General features: G+C 34.4%; 1 protein-coding gene and 1 long non-coding RNA gene across 2 annotated transcripts in view; one reads left to right on the forward strand and one right to left on the reverse strand.

The window, feature by feature from the left end:
* Nucleotides 1-15,260, reverse strand: part of LOC143258888 (uncharacterized) — a 186,985-nt gene that overhangs the window by 130,509 nt on the left and 41,216 nt on the right. Inside the window, exons 2-5 of the long non-coding RNA XR_013032828.1 lie at nt 13,457-13,816; nt 11,562-11,631; nt 11,424-11,476; nt 11,276-11,308 (exon numbers count right to left, since the gene is read on the reverse strand). This is a non-coding gene — a long non-coding RNA (uncharacterized LOC143258888). The remainder of the gene's footprint in view (nt 1-11,275; nt 11,309-11,423; nt 11,477-11,561; nt 11,632-13,456; nt 13,817-15,260) is intronic.
* The window catches only part of LOC117219482 (cholecystokinin receptor type A), a 108,937-nt gene that overhangs the window by 68,693 nt on the left and 24,984 nt on the right, over nt 1-15,260 (forward strand). Inside the window, exons 4-6 of the mRNA XM_033468658.2 lie at nt 5,024-5,221; nt 6,449-6,634; nt 13,607-13,779. Of these exons, the coding sequence (XP_033324549.1) occupies nt 5,024-5,221; nt 6,449-6,634; nt 13,607-13,779 (557 nt within the window). The remainder of the gene's footprint in view (nt 1-5,023; nt 5,222-6,448; nt 6,635-13,606; nt 13,780-15,260) is intronic.

Genomic DNA, 15,260 nt, shown 5'->3' on the forward strand with positions numbered 1-15,260 from the left:
GCGGCTTTAAAGCAACGGGCAATGAAGCGTGAATCTCACAAGCTGCAAAAAGCTCTACACAAGAGTACATTCCGCCCATCTCAGTCTGTTCACCTGCATCAGAAAGATTTATCCCCGAGCCTAGATTAAAATATTTTAGCGCTGCAACACGATACGTAATGCGGCACACGATGCATCGTAGTTAACTCTCTAACTTGTTTCTTCATTTTACATTTTCTTTTAACGCGGAATAGAATTGTAAAAGAAAAGAATAGAGAAGGAAAACTAAAACGTCGTTTTTAAATAACAAAGAGCTGAAGGAACCGTAAAATAAAATTCTAAATTTTTTCAAACACTTGCACAAATAATTCACACATATATATATATTAAAACTTTAGCTGTTGAAAATCTATTTCGAACGACTAATAGTTTCTGAATTACTGTGATGCATTTAATGGAAGTTTTGTAAAAAATTTCTTTTTAAATTATAATCTTTGAAGAAATTATACTGAATTGTATTACACGAAATAATTTGTTGATCCATAACTGAAACTGTTGACTGACTGAAATATTTACTGAAATAAATGCTTAACTGATTATAGATTATTTTTATTTTCACAGTATCATTTTTACTAGTAATAAGTCAAAGTACTGCAAAAGCAGTGGCGCAAGAGCAGCGCTTATAGATTAATCTACAGAATCTATTCCCTGGAACTATAATGTGGAATTCCGGAAGCATCGATTCGGTATCGATCGAATGTCCACACAAAGAACTAGAATAATTAAAGGCAATACGCTGCACGCAGAAGTGCCAATAGCAAAACTGTTCGGAGGGAAAAAAACAGGCGAGTAACATTGCGAGCTTTCCAATAACACAACGTCAACCACTGCCGACGTTTGTAGCAGGACAGGCAATTTAACCATTCCGATAGTTCTCATGGTGAATTATTGCTAAGCGATTAAATCAGTATTCGAGCAATTCGATTATTTATAGAGACTAAATTAAGGCGTTAACTATCACACATCCAACAAAAGCGCAGAGATAAAACGAAGTCAATGGATGTACAGTGTGTTTCAAAAGTATTCAATTTACAGAATTCTGTATCTACTACATTTATAATTTGAGCGTTATTAATTGATTAGATCGATAAGCTAGTGTCTTTATGTTTTTGGTAAAATATTCAGTTTAATAACCAGCAACTGTGCATTATTTCATTAATATTCGTTGCTTTATTTATAATATTCGGAAAATTTGAATAAAATTCTATTGTCTATAATAAATTTAACTTGAAAATAATATTAATCGTAAGAGAAGGGAAATCAACTATACTGTACCTCAATTGGTATTTAAACATTATTTAAAATGAATTTTAATAGATATTATTTAAAATATTTAAAATAAACGATGAAATATTTAACATTTAATATAAACATTCGTTTGGAACAATTTATTTTAAATCAGTGAAATAAATACTTCCAGTACTGTATTATGCTTCTACTGATCTATGTACTGTTTTCTTAATTTTAATCAGTCTCTCCCTCTACTTAAATACATACATTCGTAATCACAGATTACGAAACACTATCATCGCTATTGAATTGCGAAAACGAAGAATGAAACCCTCCCGAATCATAAAATACGACTGTAGTCTGAAAGATAAACAGTTTGCATACAGTGAACCATAATGCCTATTCCAGAGATACAGTAAACCAGTGGACACTAAATCAAGCTACTAGGTCGTACGATTCACGACATGGAACACCCATAACACAGAGCACATGGACGTGCAGCAGTAGTAGATAAAAATACCATGAAACATCGTTCATACTGTGTAACAAACTACAATTCGTAACTATAAGCACCGCCTGTAAAAATTAAAGCAATAAACGATATGATAAATTTCGCTATAGTGTACAGGATGTTCTATAACAACTACCACCTTCAGAAAAGGATGATTGTATATGGAAGACGTAATACACATTTTTCAACCAGGCTGTCTTCGAGAGTGTTGTATGCGTATTTAATTACCATGCTTCAGTTTATCAGTTCATTTAAATAAACATGGGAGATACGCAATAGATATATTAACGAAAGTAATTATTTAAATACACTGCATTCTGACACCATCCGTTAAAACGATCAGCATATTTTACAAATTAAAAAACATAAACAATATATTCATAGTTTATACTAATACACAGTGTCAATTCATATCTACATATCTACTACAATCTCATTAAATACTTAATCACATATTGACTAAATTCGAGGATATAGTCAACACAGTTTGACACGTTTGTCAAGACAATATTATTGCGACATTTATTGCGAAACTGAATAGTTGCAAATTAAGATAGCAGAAAGGTTGAAAGAATTAATTCTGCACAACTCTGTTTAGGATCATATTAGAAGAGCGCTATATTCCACCTAAAACCACAAATTATAATATTAAGTCGTTATTTCATTTAACGATTGAAATTAGAAATATATGACATTTTTTATTTTGCAATTACCAAGTAATTACAAGAACTAAAGAACATCTTTACAGTACCTTTTTTGATTGGTTATTAAATAAATTGCATCATTTTTGCCTAACAAGTATAATATAAATAGTATACAAAGCCGTTTGTTCTTCTCGGTGCACGCAATGTTTAGCAGAGTAATCCCTCGGTAACTTGGCCCTTAAATCCCATGATAAATTCTACCAGTAATAAAGTGAGAGCTACTCCACCGTATGATAGGATAAATAAAAACTTAAGTTAAATTGGAAAAAAGTAGGGGAACCGGAACATGTTATGGAAAAAAGTTAAAAGAATATAGCAAAGAACGATTCAACAACTGCATTAATTATTTTCCAGTCACAGAAACTAATGAATATGCATTACGGGATGTAGCTCTCTGAAAGAATAAAGCGGCCAACGATCAGTTTGCTTGAATAAAAGGAGACTCAAATACTGAATATTTAATAGATAAACAGATAGGAGTACTACACATTTTTGCAAAGAAATCTATTTTCACAGAACCACTGGTTAAAATTATATCAATGTTACATTACTGCTAATACATACAATACATACAAATATGTTCATACGTACAACAAAATAATAATACATTCAACAACGAAGTCGTCCGTTGAAATTATGATTTGATAAATTACGATTAATCCTATTTTTACATTAAATCATTTTGCAAACCAATGGGGAACACTTCAGGCTATTATGCCGAAGTTGGATTCAATGATAAATGTAACGATACATTGCATTCCACTATGTGGCTTGTGCCAAAGGTTAAAGGGTAGCTTCGTATTGGGTTGTTGCAGAAGTAATTTCGGTTTTCCAAACAGATAGGTTACAAAAAGAACGAAATTACTTTTGCAACAACCCAATACATTTCACCGTGTCATTAATGGAAAAGGGATTCATTGTAATGGAAACATCGGCGTTATTTATGAGCAATGAAACCGTTCATAACAATTAAAAAAAGAATCACAATACTAACACAATTAAAATGAAGGTGCTGTTACATCAGTGAATTCATTTTTCTTATAGTATATTTGGTGTTATTTTAAAGATACAAAATGATGTTGACTCGAATTTGATACATTTTGGTTTGAAAAATTTAGTTAAATTATTGAAAATATGACAAATACTGTTACCAGAAATTTAAGGACCACCTAGTATACTAATTTTACATCAAAATACATTAACTGTCTGAGATATGTCAACTATGTGCAATACAATTTCATTTTCAATCTGAAACTATACACAATTAAAATAACAAATCGTTTGAGTAGTAATGAATGTTGCACAGTTACAAAGAAGATAGTGGAAATTTCGTTCTGAATGTCTTGACATAATCCAGTTCTTGAAATTGATGAACCTATAATTAAAACCATTCTCGGTGCTCTCCTTAGAAACTAGAATATTAAAATGTAAGATGAGGAAGAGCCTGCATTAATTTAAAGTAGCAAATTCTTGGTCTCTTTGAAGACTTGCATTTGTGAAATCTACGTTTTCCAAGGCTGAAATAATGATATTAATAATAGTAATAATAATAATAATATGACATATTCCGATAACAAATCTGGTAAATTAAATACATCTTAATAAAATTATAATTTGTTTTCTAAATATTTGTATTTTCATATCGTCGAAGCGAATACGTATGTAAATGAATTTAAAATCTGGAATTTAATGTAGATGTAATTGTAAATAAGTAAAATGTGTGAAACGGGATACTGCAATTGTTATTCAAACAAAGAACTTCCATATAGGTAGGAACCAAGCTATTATAATTTACTCAGGTAAAAATTCTCCTATACATTACCCAGGAAAGTAAATATTTAAAGCCACACAGTTTGTTGACGCGCGGAATTACTGTTTACACTATTTACCGGACAAGTTAATTATTCGCGAACAATAAGTTCCTGTGTACAAATGCGGTTTCGATGTTATCCTTTCTGAAATACATTTAAGAGTTGATAATAATGTTTATTATGCATTTACTAAATATAGGGTATCCTAAAATTATGCTACTTCTGGGAAATGAGGGGTTCCTGACATGATTTGAAGTAACTTTTGCCTCAGCGCAAATGCAATTCGCGGTTTTGTTTACGAGTTATTAACGGAAAACAGTGACCAATGAGAGATATATCATTTATAATGTGTAATTATACGTGTCATAACATTTATTATTATATAATTTTATGATTTAGTACCAATCTCAAATACGTATCTCAATAATTTCATGCCATTTAAAAATATATGACTATTGGGGTGGGGGGGTGGGGGGAAATATTGTGGTAACAGATAATTATGTCGACATTAAAATTGACCTAGATTGGTGCAAAACAATTTTAAATGTTTTTAGATTATATTTACATTATACACGATTTTAAATCACATAAAAAATCATATAAAAATCAACCATTATGATCATTACATGATATAAATTTCACTAGTCTCCAAATGTTTTCATTGCAACAAGTTTTAGATAAAGTGGTATTGTCTCGCTGTAGAGAAATTCTTTATTTCTTTATTACAGCTGTGTCAGTTTCTGTAGGAGTCTGGACACTCGTCGCAATTTCATTGGAGCGGTACTTCGCTATTTGCAGACCGCTGAAATCAAGACGATGGCAAACCGAGTTCCACGCTTACAAGATGATCACTGTTGTGTGGATAGCTAGTCTTACGTGGAACGCGCCTATTCTAATTGTCTCGCAGCTTAAAAGTATACGCGGAGGTATGAATGTATTTCTTCGTTAAAATTTTTAACATTACATAAAAATTAAGTTATAAAAGCGCTAAAGTTCTCTGTCCAGATAAATTCATTTTATACCGTGAAAGGTGTCCCTAATAGACTGTGAAAGTGTACCTGCAAAACTGTGGAAAGTGTACCTAAAAAAACTGTTAATGAATATTCAAAAGGGGTACAGTAGGTATAAATTTCAACATTTGTTCAAGCATAAAATATAAACTGGAAGATCTTCATAGTTGGAAGCTTTTACATATTGTACCTTTCTTTCATTTAAGCTCACTCAAACCTTTAAGTAATGTTTATATAGCTGTAAATGATTTCCTTAATTTCTAAATATATTTTTAATAATATGGTTAATTTACATGATTGATATATTTACTGTAGGAGTAAAACTAAATAGATTTTAAGCTTAAAATGTTAATTATTACATTGATTGTTATGAATTCGTAAGATTTAGTGTTTTCAAACATTATATTATTACATCATGACAATAGATTTGATATATTTATAAAAATTATGTTATTAAAAATTACACTTTATTAAAAACCCATTGTGATATTTATTCCATTTCTTTTAATCGTAAAGTCTTCAACTTAGTCAAATCAATCATTGTCAGATCAAACATTTTCTAAAGTAGGCTAGAAAAACACATCTAAGGATTCATTGTATTTAGTTAAGAGTAAACTTTTTACAAAACTTCAAATATCTTAAAATATTACGAGTTTTATTTTTTGAGAGAACTTTCCTTTTTATTGTTTATTACATCTTTAGGTAATTGTCTAAATGTTTCTCTTATGTAGATTCACTTTGTCATTTTTGTTCACTATTGTTAATATAATTCACACATACAATTGTTAATATAATTCTAAAGTAATAATAGTATAAATAATAATATAATTCCTTTATTTATCTAGACCTATTTCTTTTACTTTGTCTTGACGATTTATTCGACTCCACATAATTTATTTAATTTCTAAATTCATATTAGATAACATTTTTAAATTACGTAATTGATATACATGAATTTAAAAATCTAACAATATTCTATCGAACAATGGCAATCCTTAGTCCTGCTAGCCAATGAAAGAAACTGTTTCAACTTTCCTAAAATTCACGTTTAAAACAGGCTTCTATCTAGTTTCTGTGACCAAAAGCTTGATCCAAGAATAGTAATTTAAAAAGTTTAAAACTTTGATATTTACTCTTTTTCAGGGAGACACAAATGTCGAGAGAAATGGCCGAACGTGGGTACTGAGAGAGCTTACAACTTGTTTTTGGATGGAACGTTGCTCTTGGTCCCTCTAATCGTAATGAGCCTCGCTTACTCATTAATCGCTGCAGAACTTTGGCGCGGCTTACGACAGGAAATACGACAAACATCCAACTGTCAACGACGTCGTAAGTACATCGAGAATGTTTACGATTTCTTTCCGCGACCACGTTCAAGCTTTAGTATCAAAGTTCGGTACCGGGCCTCTAACAATTCCATAAGTCGTAAACTGTGAACATTACAATTGTACCGGTTACTTGTGTACTTCTGTTTCACCATAGTAGGACACAACATGCATGCTGTGCAACATAAGAGCATGGTGTTGATAATATTTTATTAATAATATTAAATATTATTACGCACAATACTTTGACACATAAATTACAATTTGATTGCCACACCCTTCTCATTCATCATTCGATTATCCAGTTATATCACAGACTTAGAATCCATGCAGACATTGCATCTTATGGGCTTCTCTGCTTCAGTTTTGGGGAGCTCTAGAGCTTTCTTACCATTTCGTGTCGCGCCCAGCGTTACCGATAGTTCACGAAAAATAAGCACGTTAGCAAGAAACGAATATTCTGAATATTTTATTTCTACTACGAATGCTGAATATTATTTGGAGGCAATAAGTGTATACGATGGGAACATTTAAAAGATGGAAATAGTATAGTGTAATTATTTTGATGGGCAAATGAACAATTATTTTTATTAATTACATAATTAATGATGGTACATATATAGCAATAGTTTTATACATTTTTCTTGCAGATGGCTATTTACAACGTTAATTTTATAAGCTTCACAGTGCTAGCATTGCAAGAAAGCATTGCATACAATGTCTGCATGGATTCTAAGTCTGTGATATGAAGTTGTTGCAAAAGTAATATAAGTTTTTTTTGTAAGCTATTTATTTGAAAAACCGAAATTATATTTGCAACAACCCAATAAATACTATCGAGTGAAATTCGACACATTCCAGTTCGTCGAATCATCGAGGCGAAGTATATAGCTAAAAATTTAGAAGAGATTAGAACACAACAAATATTATGTATATAATTATAACAAAATATTATTTAATAAAAATCTCCCTAACAGTGGAACACACCACTTTACACTGCAGAAAAAAGGCCAAGGAAAGAAGACGACACAACATAAGAGCTCCTTTAGACGACATACCGAAGAACAATGGAACAATCCAAAACTTGCTACATTATTTCAAAAACCAAATTATACAATTAACTGTAAACCTGACTGAGTCGCTAATAACCCATTCAGTGGTTGATGCCACTTTAAATACTAAATATTAAAAAAATATCAAAACCTCATACGAAGTAGAGATATATAATTTTACATCGTTATTTGCATTTAAACCGTTTACTTCACAGCAGGGATGAGGAAAATAGATTTTTGGAATAGTAAATAGACAAATAGACTATATCTTTATCTTCTCATGTAATCTAGATTTTGACAAGTAAGCTTCTATACGTATAACTACTGTTTCAAAAAAGTTTATTTGCTAAATTCTGTATTACAGGAGAAGATAAAAATACTTATACTTTATTTGCTATTTAAAAAATCTATTTTTCCCCAACCCTACTTCACAGTAGGGTAATCGAAGTAGAAATAGATTGGAAATCGAAAATTACATCGACTGCCCGAGTCTCACCATGTGGAGGTTGCTGTGACTGGAGATCCGAAAAGGCGCCAGAATAGCCTTAATAAGTAACGCCATGCTCGATATAAAAGCTAAAGCCATACCCAGTGCAGCAAAAACTACACGTATCACCACATCCCAATTACAACACAATCACGTAACAGTTATAAATGAGATTTATTAAATAATCTGAAACAGACTTAACAACACAAAACCTGCCGAGCATTAAAAGTGACGAATATGTATTGCCCTGTAAGAATGACAAAAATGAATTTGTTTAGACTCTTCACAATTTTTTATCCAATTTTTTGAAATTTATTCAATCATTTCCTATGTGAAGGAGAGTCTTTATAACTTCAACAATTCTAAAATACAAAATGTGGGACCGATCATTTTGACCGGCGATAGTAGGTTTAGTGTTGAGCTTGGAGTGACAATTGAAAAAAAAAATAAAAAAGAGAACGCGACGCGTTTTTCGCGACGCTAATCTACAAGATTTAGAGTTTAATCTCTCAATAGCAGCGTTCGATTCGAAATTGAAAACTCCCGTACAGTTTGATCCGTTTACACAAAACGCTAAAGGGAATCGTCAAGTATGCGATGCAGTAATCTTTGGAACGGCTACTCGCAGTATAGCATTTATTTTGCAACTCTAACGCAACGCTTTAACAATTTTCGCGACGCTAAGACAACTGCGTAGGAGAATCCCCGCAACACTAATTCTTCCAGATAGCTTAGCGACAGAGTCTGTCCCCCGCCCCTTGGAATTCACCCCGGATTCCTAAGCTACGCACCACCCACCCATCTGGACGTCGTAATGTCAGGACGGATGCGCCCCTTTTGTCTAAGACGGTGGTTCCGGTTCGCGGAATGAAAATTCTATGAGCCGGCCGTTCCGGATATAGATCGACGAGGTCCGGTACTTCCGGCTATCTCGTTTAGAAAATCGCGTTTAGAAAGTCGCGAATGCCACACTGCGCAGGGTTGCAGTTGCAGCATGAGCTCTGAAAGATGAACGAAGCTACTGCAACTCAATTATTCTCGTAACGGCAACTTTGATACCGATTTAAAGACAAGCTGCGATAGTTCGTTTTGAGACGCTATAATGCAAAAATCGCGATGTGTCCATCCGAGCTGTTCGTTGGGATCTTGCCCCTTGTTACAGCTGCAGCATGGGCGTCTAAAATACCGGAAGGCAAACTATTGCAACGTGATTGTATTGTCGCAATGCTGTTCCAACGAACAGAGATTCAAAAGATTGCTTTCCGAAAGCACAAGTGGACTTTCATAATCTCGAAAATTGATCAACTCAACGCGAGATCGTATTTATTTCGCAACGCTACCTTTAATGCTACTGTGCAGAACAATCAAAATGAAATCGCGATTATTTTATTCGCTACGCTACGCTCCACAGAATCAATTCCATAAAATTGAAATCGCAACTGTTTTATTCGCAATGCTAATTTTCTCTGTTTAATTGTCTCCGTTCAAAATTAACTAAAGTAACGCGTGATTATTTCGTAACGCTATTTGCAAATCGCGAACGTGTCCATCTACGCTGATCGTTGGGGCGGCGAGGCCTGCCCATATTCAACACTATTATACTACTGCTGCAACTACTACTTCCACAAACGAGTACAGTGACATAGTTGTAACGACAATAAATTGGCCTCTCACGACAGTCCGTCGGAGGGGCCTCTTCTTTTCTTCAGTAATTCGCCTGCTGAACCAAGCCTGACAAAGTAACAAAGTCTTGGAAAAAGTCGATAATCCTGCTGGTGCAATGGAGCCGGTATCGTTTCATTTCAAAAGACCTAATTCCGCGCGCGTTCGCGACCGCGGAAGCTAAGAGAATTTTCGAAGGATCGATTTCGAGCCGTTATCGAACGTCATGCACCGTTCGAATCGAGTTCGAATCAAATACTTCGAGCCCTACCGATGGTTGACTATCGTGCGATTCGCAGCCTACCCGTAAAGAGAACGATAGCCAGCCCTGGCGCTATCTAACAATTTACACACTCCGTTATGGCAAGTCATCTATTTTGCCTAATGCAATATTTAAAAGATGGCAAAACGATTACATCAACACATTCACTCCACGTTTCTCACTTATACGTTGAGGTGCTGTTTCCTACACGGAGAACATCTCGGGACGCCCCTCTGACACCCTAACATAATCATTCATTCTCATTCTAAAGTATAAGTTAGTTCCTGAAATCGACTGACATGGTAGCGATCACATTGTAATTTAATCGAATTCTAATTGAAAGTTACTTTCTCGGACGAGATTCTAATTGACTAGTAATACCAGTCATCCTAGAATAAATACCATTTCGGTAGAGATGGATTTATCAAGACTCTTGCGAGCTTTTATTAAACCGTTTCAACCGATAGGAATAGAAAATAAACATTTTGTGCATACATATTCCATACAGATCCACGTTACATGACACAGATCGTATGGAATATGTTCGATTCGAGCTAGTTTCGATTTCAAAGAATCGACGCAAAATCCACTGCCTAAATACCGCGTTCCATGTGTCGATTCTCGCACCCTCCTGAGTAACGCTTAGGCACTCGAAAGGATTCGAGCGACAAACATGGAACCCATCTCTGAAAATCCTAACTGAAAAGAGTCGTCAGTTCCTCAGGCTATGATTCCTAAAATTCTTTGAAAAATGAGTATGCTTAATAATAATTTCTTAATAATAATTTCAAAGTATGTTCAATTATGTTTAATAATTTTATAATAATAATTTCCAAATATGTTCGTATATCCCGAAATGTCTTCCTGCACGTGATCTCTGATGCAATTAGGCGAAACAAATTTATTCAATATATTAGTAGAGTAAATGCACTAATATAATTTTTGTAACATTCATGTTATGATAATCGCGTGTTGTAAAAGATTAATCTGTCAATAGCTTCGAAATAAACTTATTAGAACTTGGAACAATCGTATGAAATCACGACGTGCAAAATGACCCTACCTATCTAGGATACAAATTACTACTCAGATTGCCGGGCAATCCCTTGGTCACTATACTTGTCAAATTTTCTACAATTTCTACGTAATAAAAAAAAGATAGTACTTTGAATGTTTACTCACTACTTGATAGGAGGAAGGGGCTGTGTTAGAATCCTGAAACAGAAAGAAGAACACAGAGATATTAAAATACGTTCAACATCGATCATAAAATTATTCATATCTGCAAACTATTGCACGTAATTTGCATATTGACGAAGATTATACTTACATCCCTTCGTTCTTGACGAAACCACGTCAAGACTGTCCACGTAATCTCCAGATCTGTAATTATAAGAAGAAATTCGATTCACCTTAATCGCAACTAAATATTATAGATGGTTTATGTGTTGATAAAGATTACGCTTACATCGGCTCTTCCTCGACGAAGCCCGACAAGCGTTGCTTCTCGATCTCTGCCTCACATGTGATTTCAAGATCTGTAACAATAGCACGAAATTCGATTAAAATCAATCGCGAGACAATGTGAAAACAGATTAATGGGAATAAAGAAAGGACTTCGACGTACCACTTAGCATTTTTTGTTGACGTTACTGATTTTTTCCTTCTTGGATTTCAAAGAAAATTCTTGCAACGGTCAGTCGAATACTCGCCCGAATACGGTAACCGAAGCCCACGATTAAATTCGATGCGACAGATCGCGACTGCGACGCGGTACGCACTGGTATTAGCAATGAAACTCGAGACGATATATGTAACAGAATTTTTCTGGAAAATCCGACCTAATACTCTGTTATGTTTTTTGAAATCCTCGTGACGTATCGTAGCCGCTCCAAATTAATTAGGGTAGTGGGCGACCTCGAGTCGGCGCGAAAAATACAACAATAACAACTTTTCCTTAAGACAGGTCGAAACTCGCAAAGACAATGAATTCTCGATATTCACAAAAAATAATTATCTAATTTTGAATTTTTAAGAACGTATTACAATTCAACGATCTCGAAAACAGAAAACTACAGACTCTCATAAAAATCGTATAAAGTTATGGATTGAGAAGAACTCTTTTACGAAAAGATACGTGTTTGGCCATATCAGCTAAGCCTCGATGAAAAATTTCTGGGCCACCCTGTACGCGAAATCGGATCTCTCGAGGCAACTCGATAGTGGTATACTCTCAGTAGTGGTTCGATCGGTTCCGTTTGTGCTTTCAGTTGAATAGGAACGCGGTTGGTGGCAGACTCCAAATTTTTCGGTGTAGCTACCGAGAACCACTTGTTCGTTACCCGTCTATCGTCGCGCAACCAGGCCGATAACAATGGGAAACGATAACAGGACGTCAGCATTGCTTTTACAGAACTCTCGTATCTAACAAGCCTCTCCGACAGCTTGGCTCTGTTCGATTTTGCTTCGCTCGACTCGGCTCTGTTCGACTTGACTTTGAACTTCAACTCGAGTCGAACAAAATGTCTTATCGAGCAGAAGCGACCTAAAGCGGATGCCACCATGGATTGCGTTAACCGCGATTCTTCATTGTTAAACGTCCGTATGCCGTTTGCGAATCATGAAGCCCGATCTCAGGCGCGATTTCAAGCGAAATTAAGCTTCTTAGATTTCAATGAAAATTCTTGTAATTGTCAGCCGAAAACCCTCCGGTAGCCCACGATTAAATTCTCCGAAATATACGCGTTAGATTCTCATTAGCCATGGCCCATGAACGAATTTGCGACAAGAATTGCGATGACATCTGCGATACATATCGCAAGAATGTCTGCGACGCGGTTCGTATGGGTAGTAGTAACGAAACCGCAATGCGATATGTGCGACGGTATTTTTCAAGAAAATCTGAGCTTTGGTTTAGTTCAATCTCGACAACCGAATATTTCAGCAATTTATATATTCCAGCGATTTTAAATATTCCTGTGTCTGAATATCCCAACGACCGAATGTCCCAACGACGAATATTCCAACGATCAGATATACCGACTGAACATCTTAACTATGTAATACCCCAAGAATACAATTTTTCGAACGACGGGTTAGAATGACCGACCGAAAACATCGCTAACCCACCATTCGCGATCCGAGGCTGCCGAGCGAATGGGCGAAGGCATGTCGAACTCGCGGTCGCGGCCCGCGATCCCATTTTCCCCACTCCTTCGACAGGATGATTCGTAATCAAAGTCTAACCTTCGAATTATCGTACTATATTTTCGCGAAATCCTCGCGATAGATTATCGCCGCGCCGATTTATTTAGAGTAGCAGACGATCTCGAGTCGGCGTGAGGAATACAATAACAATTTTACCTTGAGACAGGTCGAAACCCGCTGCTCGTTTACGACTCATGGAAACATAGGCCATACTTTGAAGGGAAATGCGTAGTTAACTGAGACATTAGGATTGTAGACATGTTGCATTATTCACAGAATCCTGATCGAAACAAATCCGCATTACAGTTGAGAGAACAGAATCCAGTGGAACAGTCCGGAATTCATCGTACGACAGGAGTGATGGAAGACCGAGCACGATGGTTGTCCTGAATGATTGCAGCGCATCCTCGAGATTAAGGCGAGGATTTTCCACTTCCCATGGATATTGCAACGATGCACCGCACAGGATGTCGTCCAGGGTGAGAAACTGCAATCAAATATCGCCAGGCCGAGAATCTGGCCATGAATTCCTTATGAGAAGCACATTATCAACCATTTTTAACTGGTCAGATAATTATATTTCTTACTTAACGTGTATAAAATATACCTACTAACTTATTTATGATATTTTAATTTAGAAAAAATAATTATAAGCAAATAAAAATTATTAATGAAATATTCAAAATATTATTCTTTTAATTTAGTAGATTCAAAATGTGTCTATTTGTTTGTTTATGATATTTTAACATGGTGGAAATAATTTTAATCACTCACACAAATATATTATTTTTATTTGCGGTTTGTGAAGGTTACATAATTATTAAACAATATATGAAAAAAACTGAAAACAACGAAAAATAACTTAAAGCTCGTGAAGAACTATGTCAAACTATTACGAAATATTAAAAACTATTGCAAAGTCTTAAAAACATTTAAAAACTTTCGCGTTAGGAGGATGCTAAATTAAATTAAATATATTGATTTTCATGATGCCACCGTGCACGTTGAATACAATAAACACTACTTGATATCACAATCGTGAAATACCAAGAAACTTAATTATATCTAGAGGATTATAATGGAGAAATTAATATCGTTGGAGTGTAAACAAAACGCTCGAAAATTTCTTCCTGGAAGAATGAAATATTAAAATGGCTTATTATTTGGCTGTAGAAGCTGCGACTTTAAAAATTGAATATAAATATGTGCTAATTACTACGCTCTAGATCATGATGCAAAATAAAAATTTTTACCGCAATGCGGAAAACGGTAATTAAATAGAAATTCATTCTTTCTTAGTAGTTTTAATAGATTGAAAATAAGATCACATGTCATCTTTGAATTCTTCTGATGTCAAATAATATTTACGTATATCATACATAATAATTTTATTTCAATTCATATTTTTGCATTATAAGAACATATTATAATATTTATCTAATATTTAAAATTTGATTTATATCTTTTTGTTCAGTGCTAAATATTTCCCTGGCTTGAATAAATGATATTACAAATTCAGTTGAAATTGGGAAACACTTTTCTCAGATATAGTATAAAGCAGGCTTTTCCAGAATTTTTATCAAATGGAATAATGCATGCATACAGTTATGCTATTACGACTTAACTAAAAGCGTATATTTTATTTCATGTGGTAGTTCTTTTCTCGATTCTCCGTGAAAAGACATGAAGGTACGATGGTCAGAAACAATGAATACTAATAGGAAATTAACTAACCCGTTGTAAGGTAACGCGAATTTTAACATCAAAGGAAAGTTCAAGAGAATACTGTTGAAAATTTAGCTTACGTAAAACGCTATTGTCAACAATCGTATCGAGAAAAGAATAACATTTTTTTATCATAGAATCGTAAATAAAGAAAAACGAAAATTCATTGAAGATGCAGTTTCATAACTGAGTAATTTAATGCTGTTATTGTTGAAGCGAAATCAAATTCTAGTCG

The sequence above is a fragment of the Megalopta genalis genome, chromosome 2 (assembly GCF_051020955.1).
Source record: "Megalopta genalis isolate 19385.01 chromosome 2, iyMegGena1_principal, whole genome shotgun sequence".
In the NCBI taxonomy this organism is placed as follows: Eukaryota; Metazoa; Arthropoda; class Insecta; order Hymenoptera; family Halictidae; genus Megalopta; species Megalopta genalis.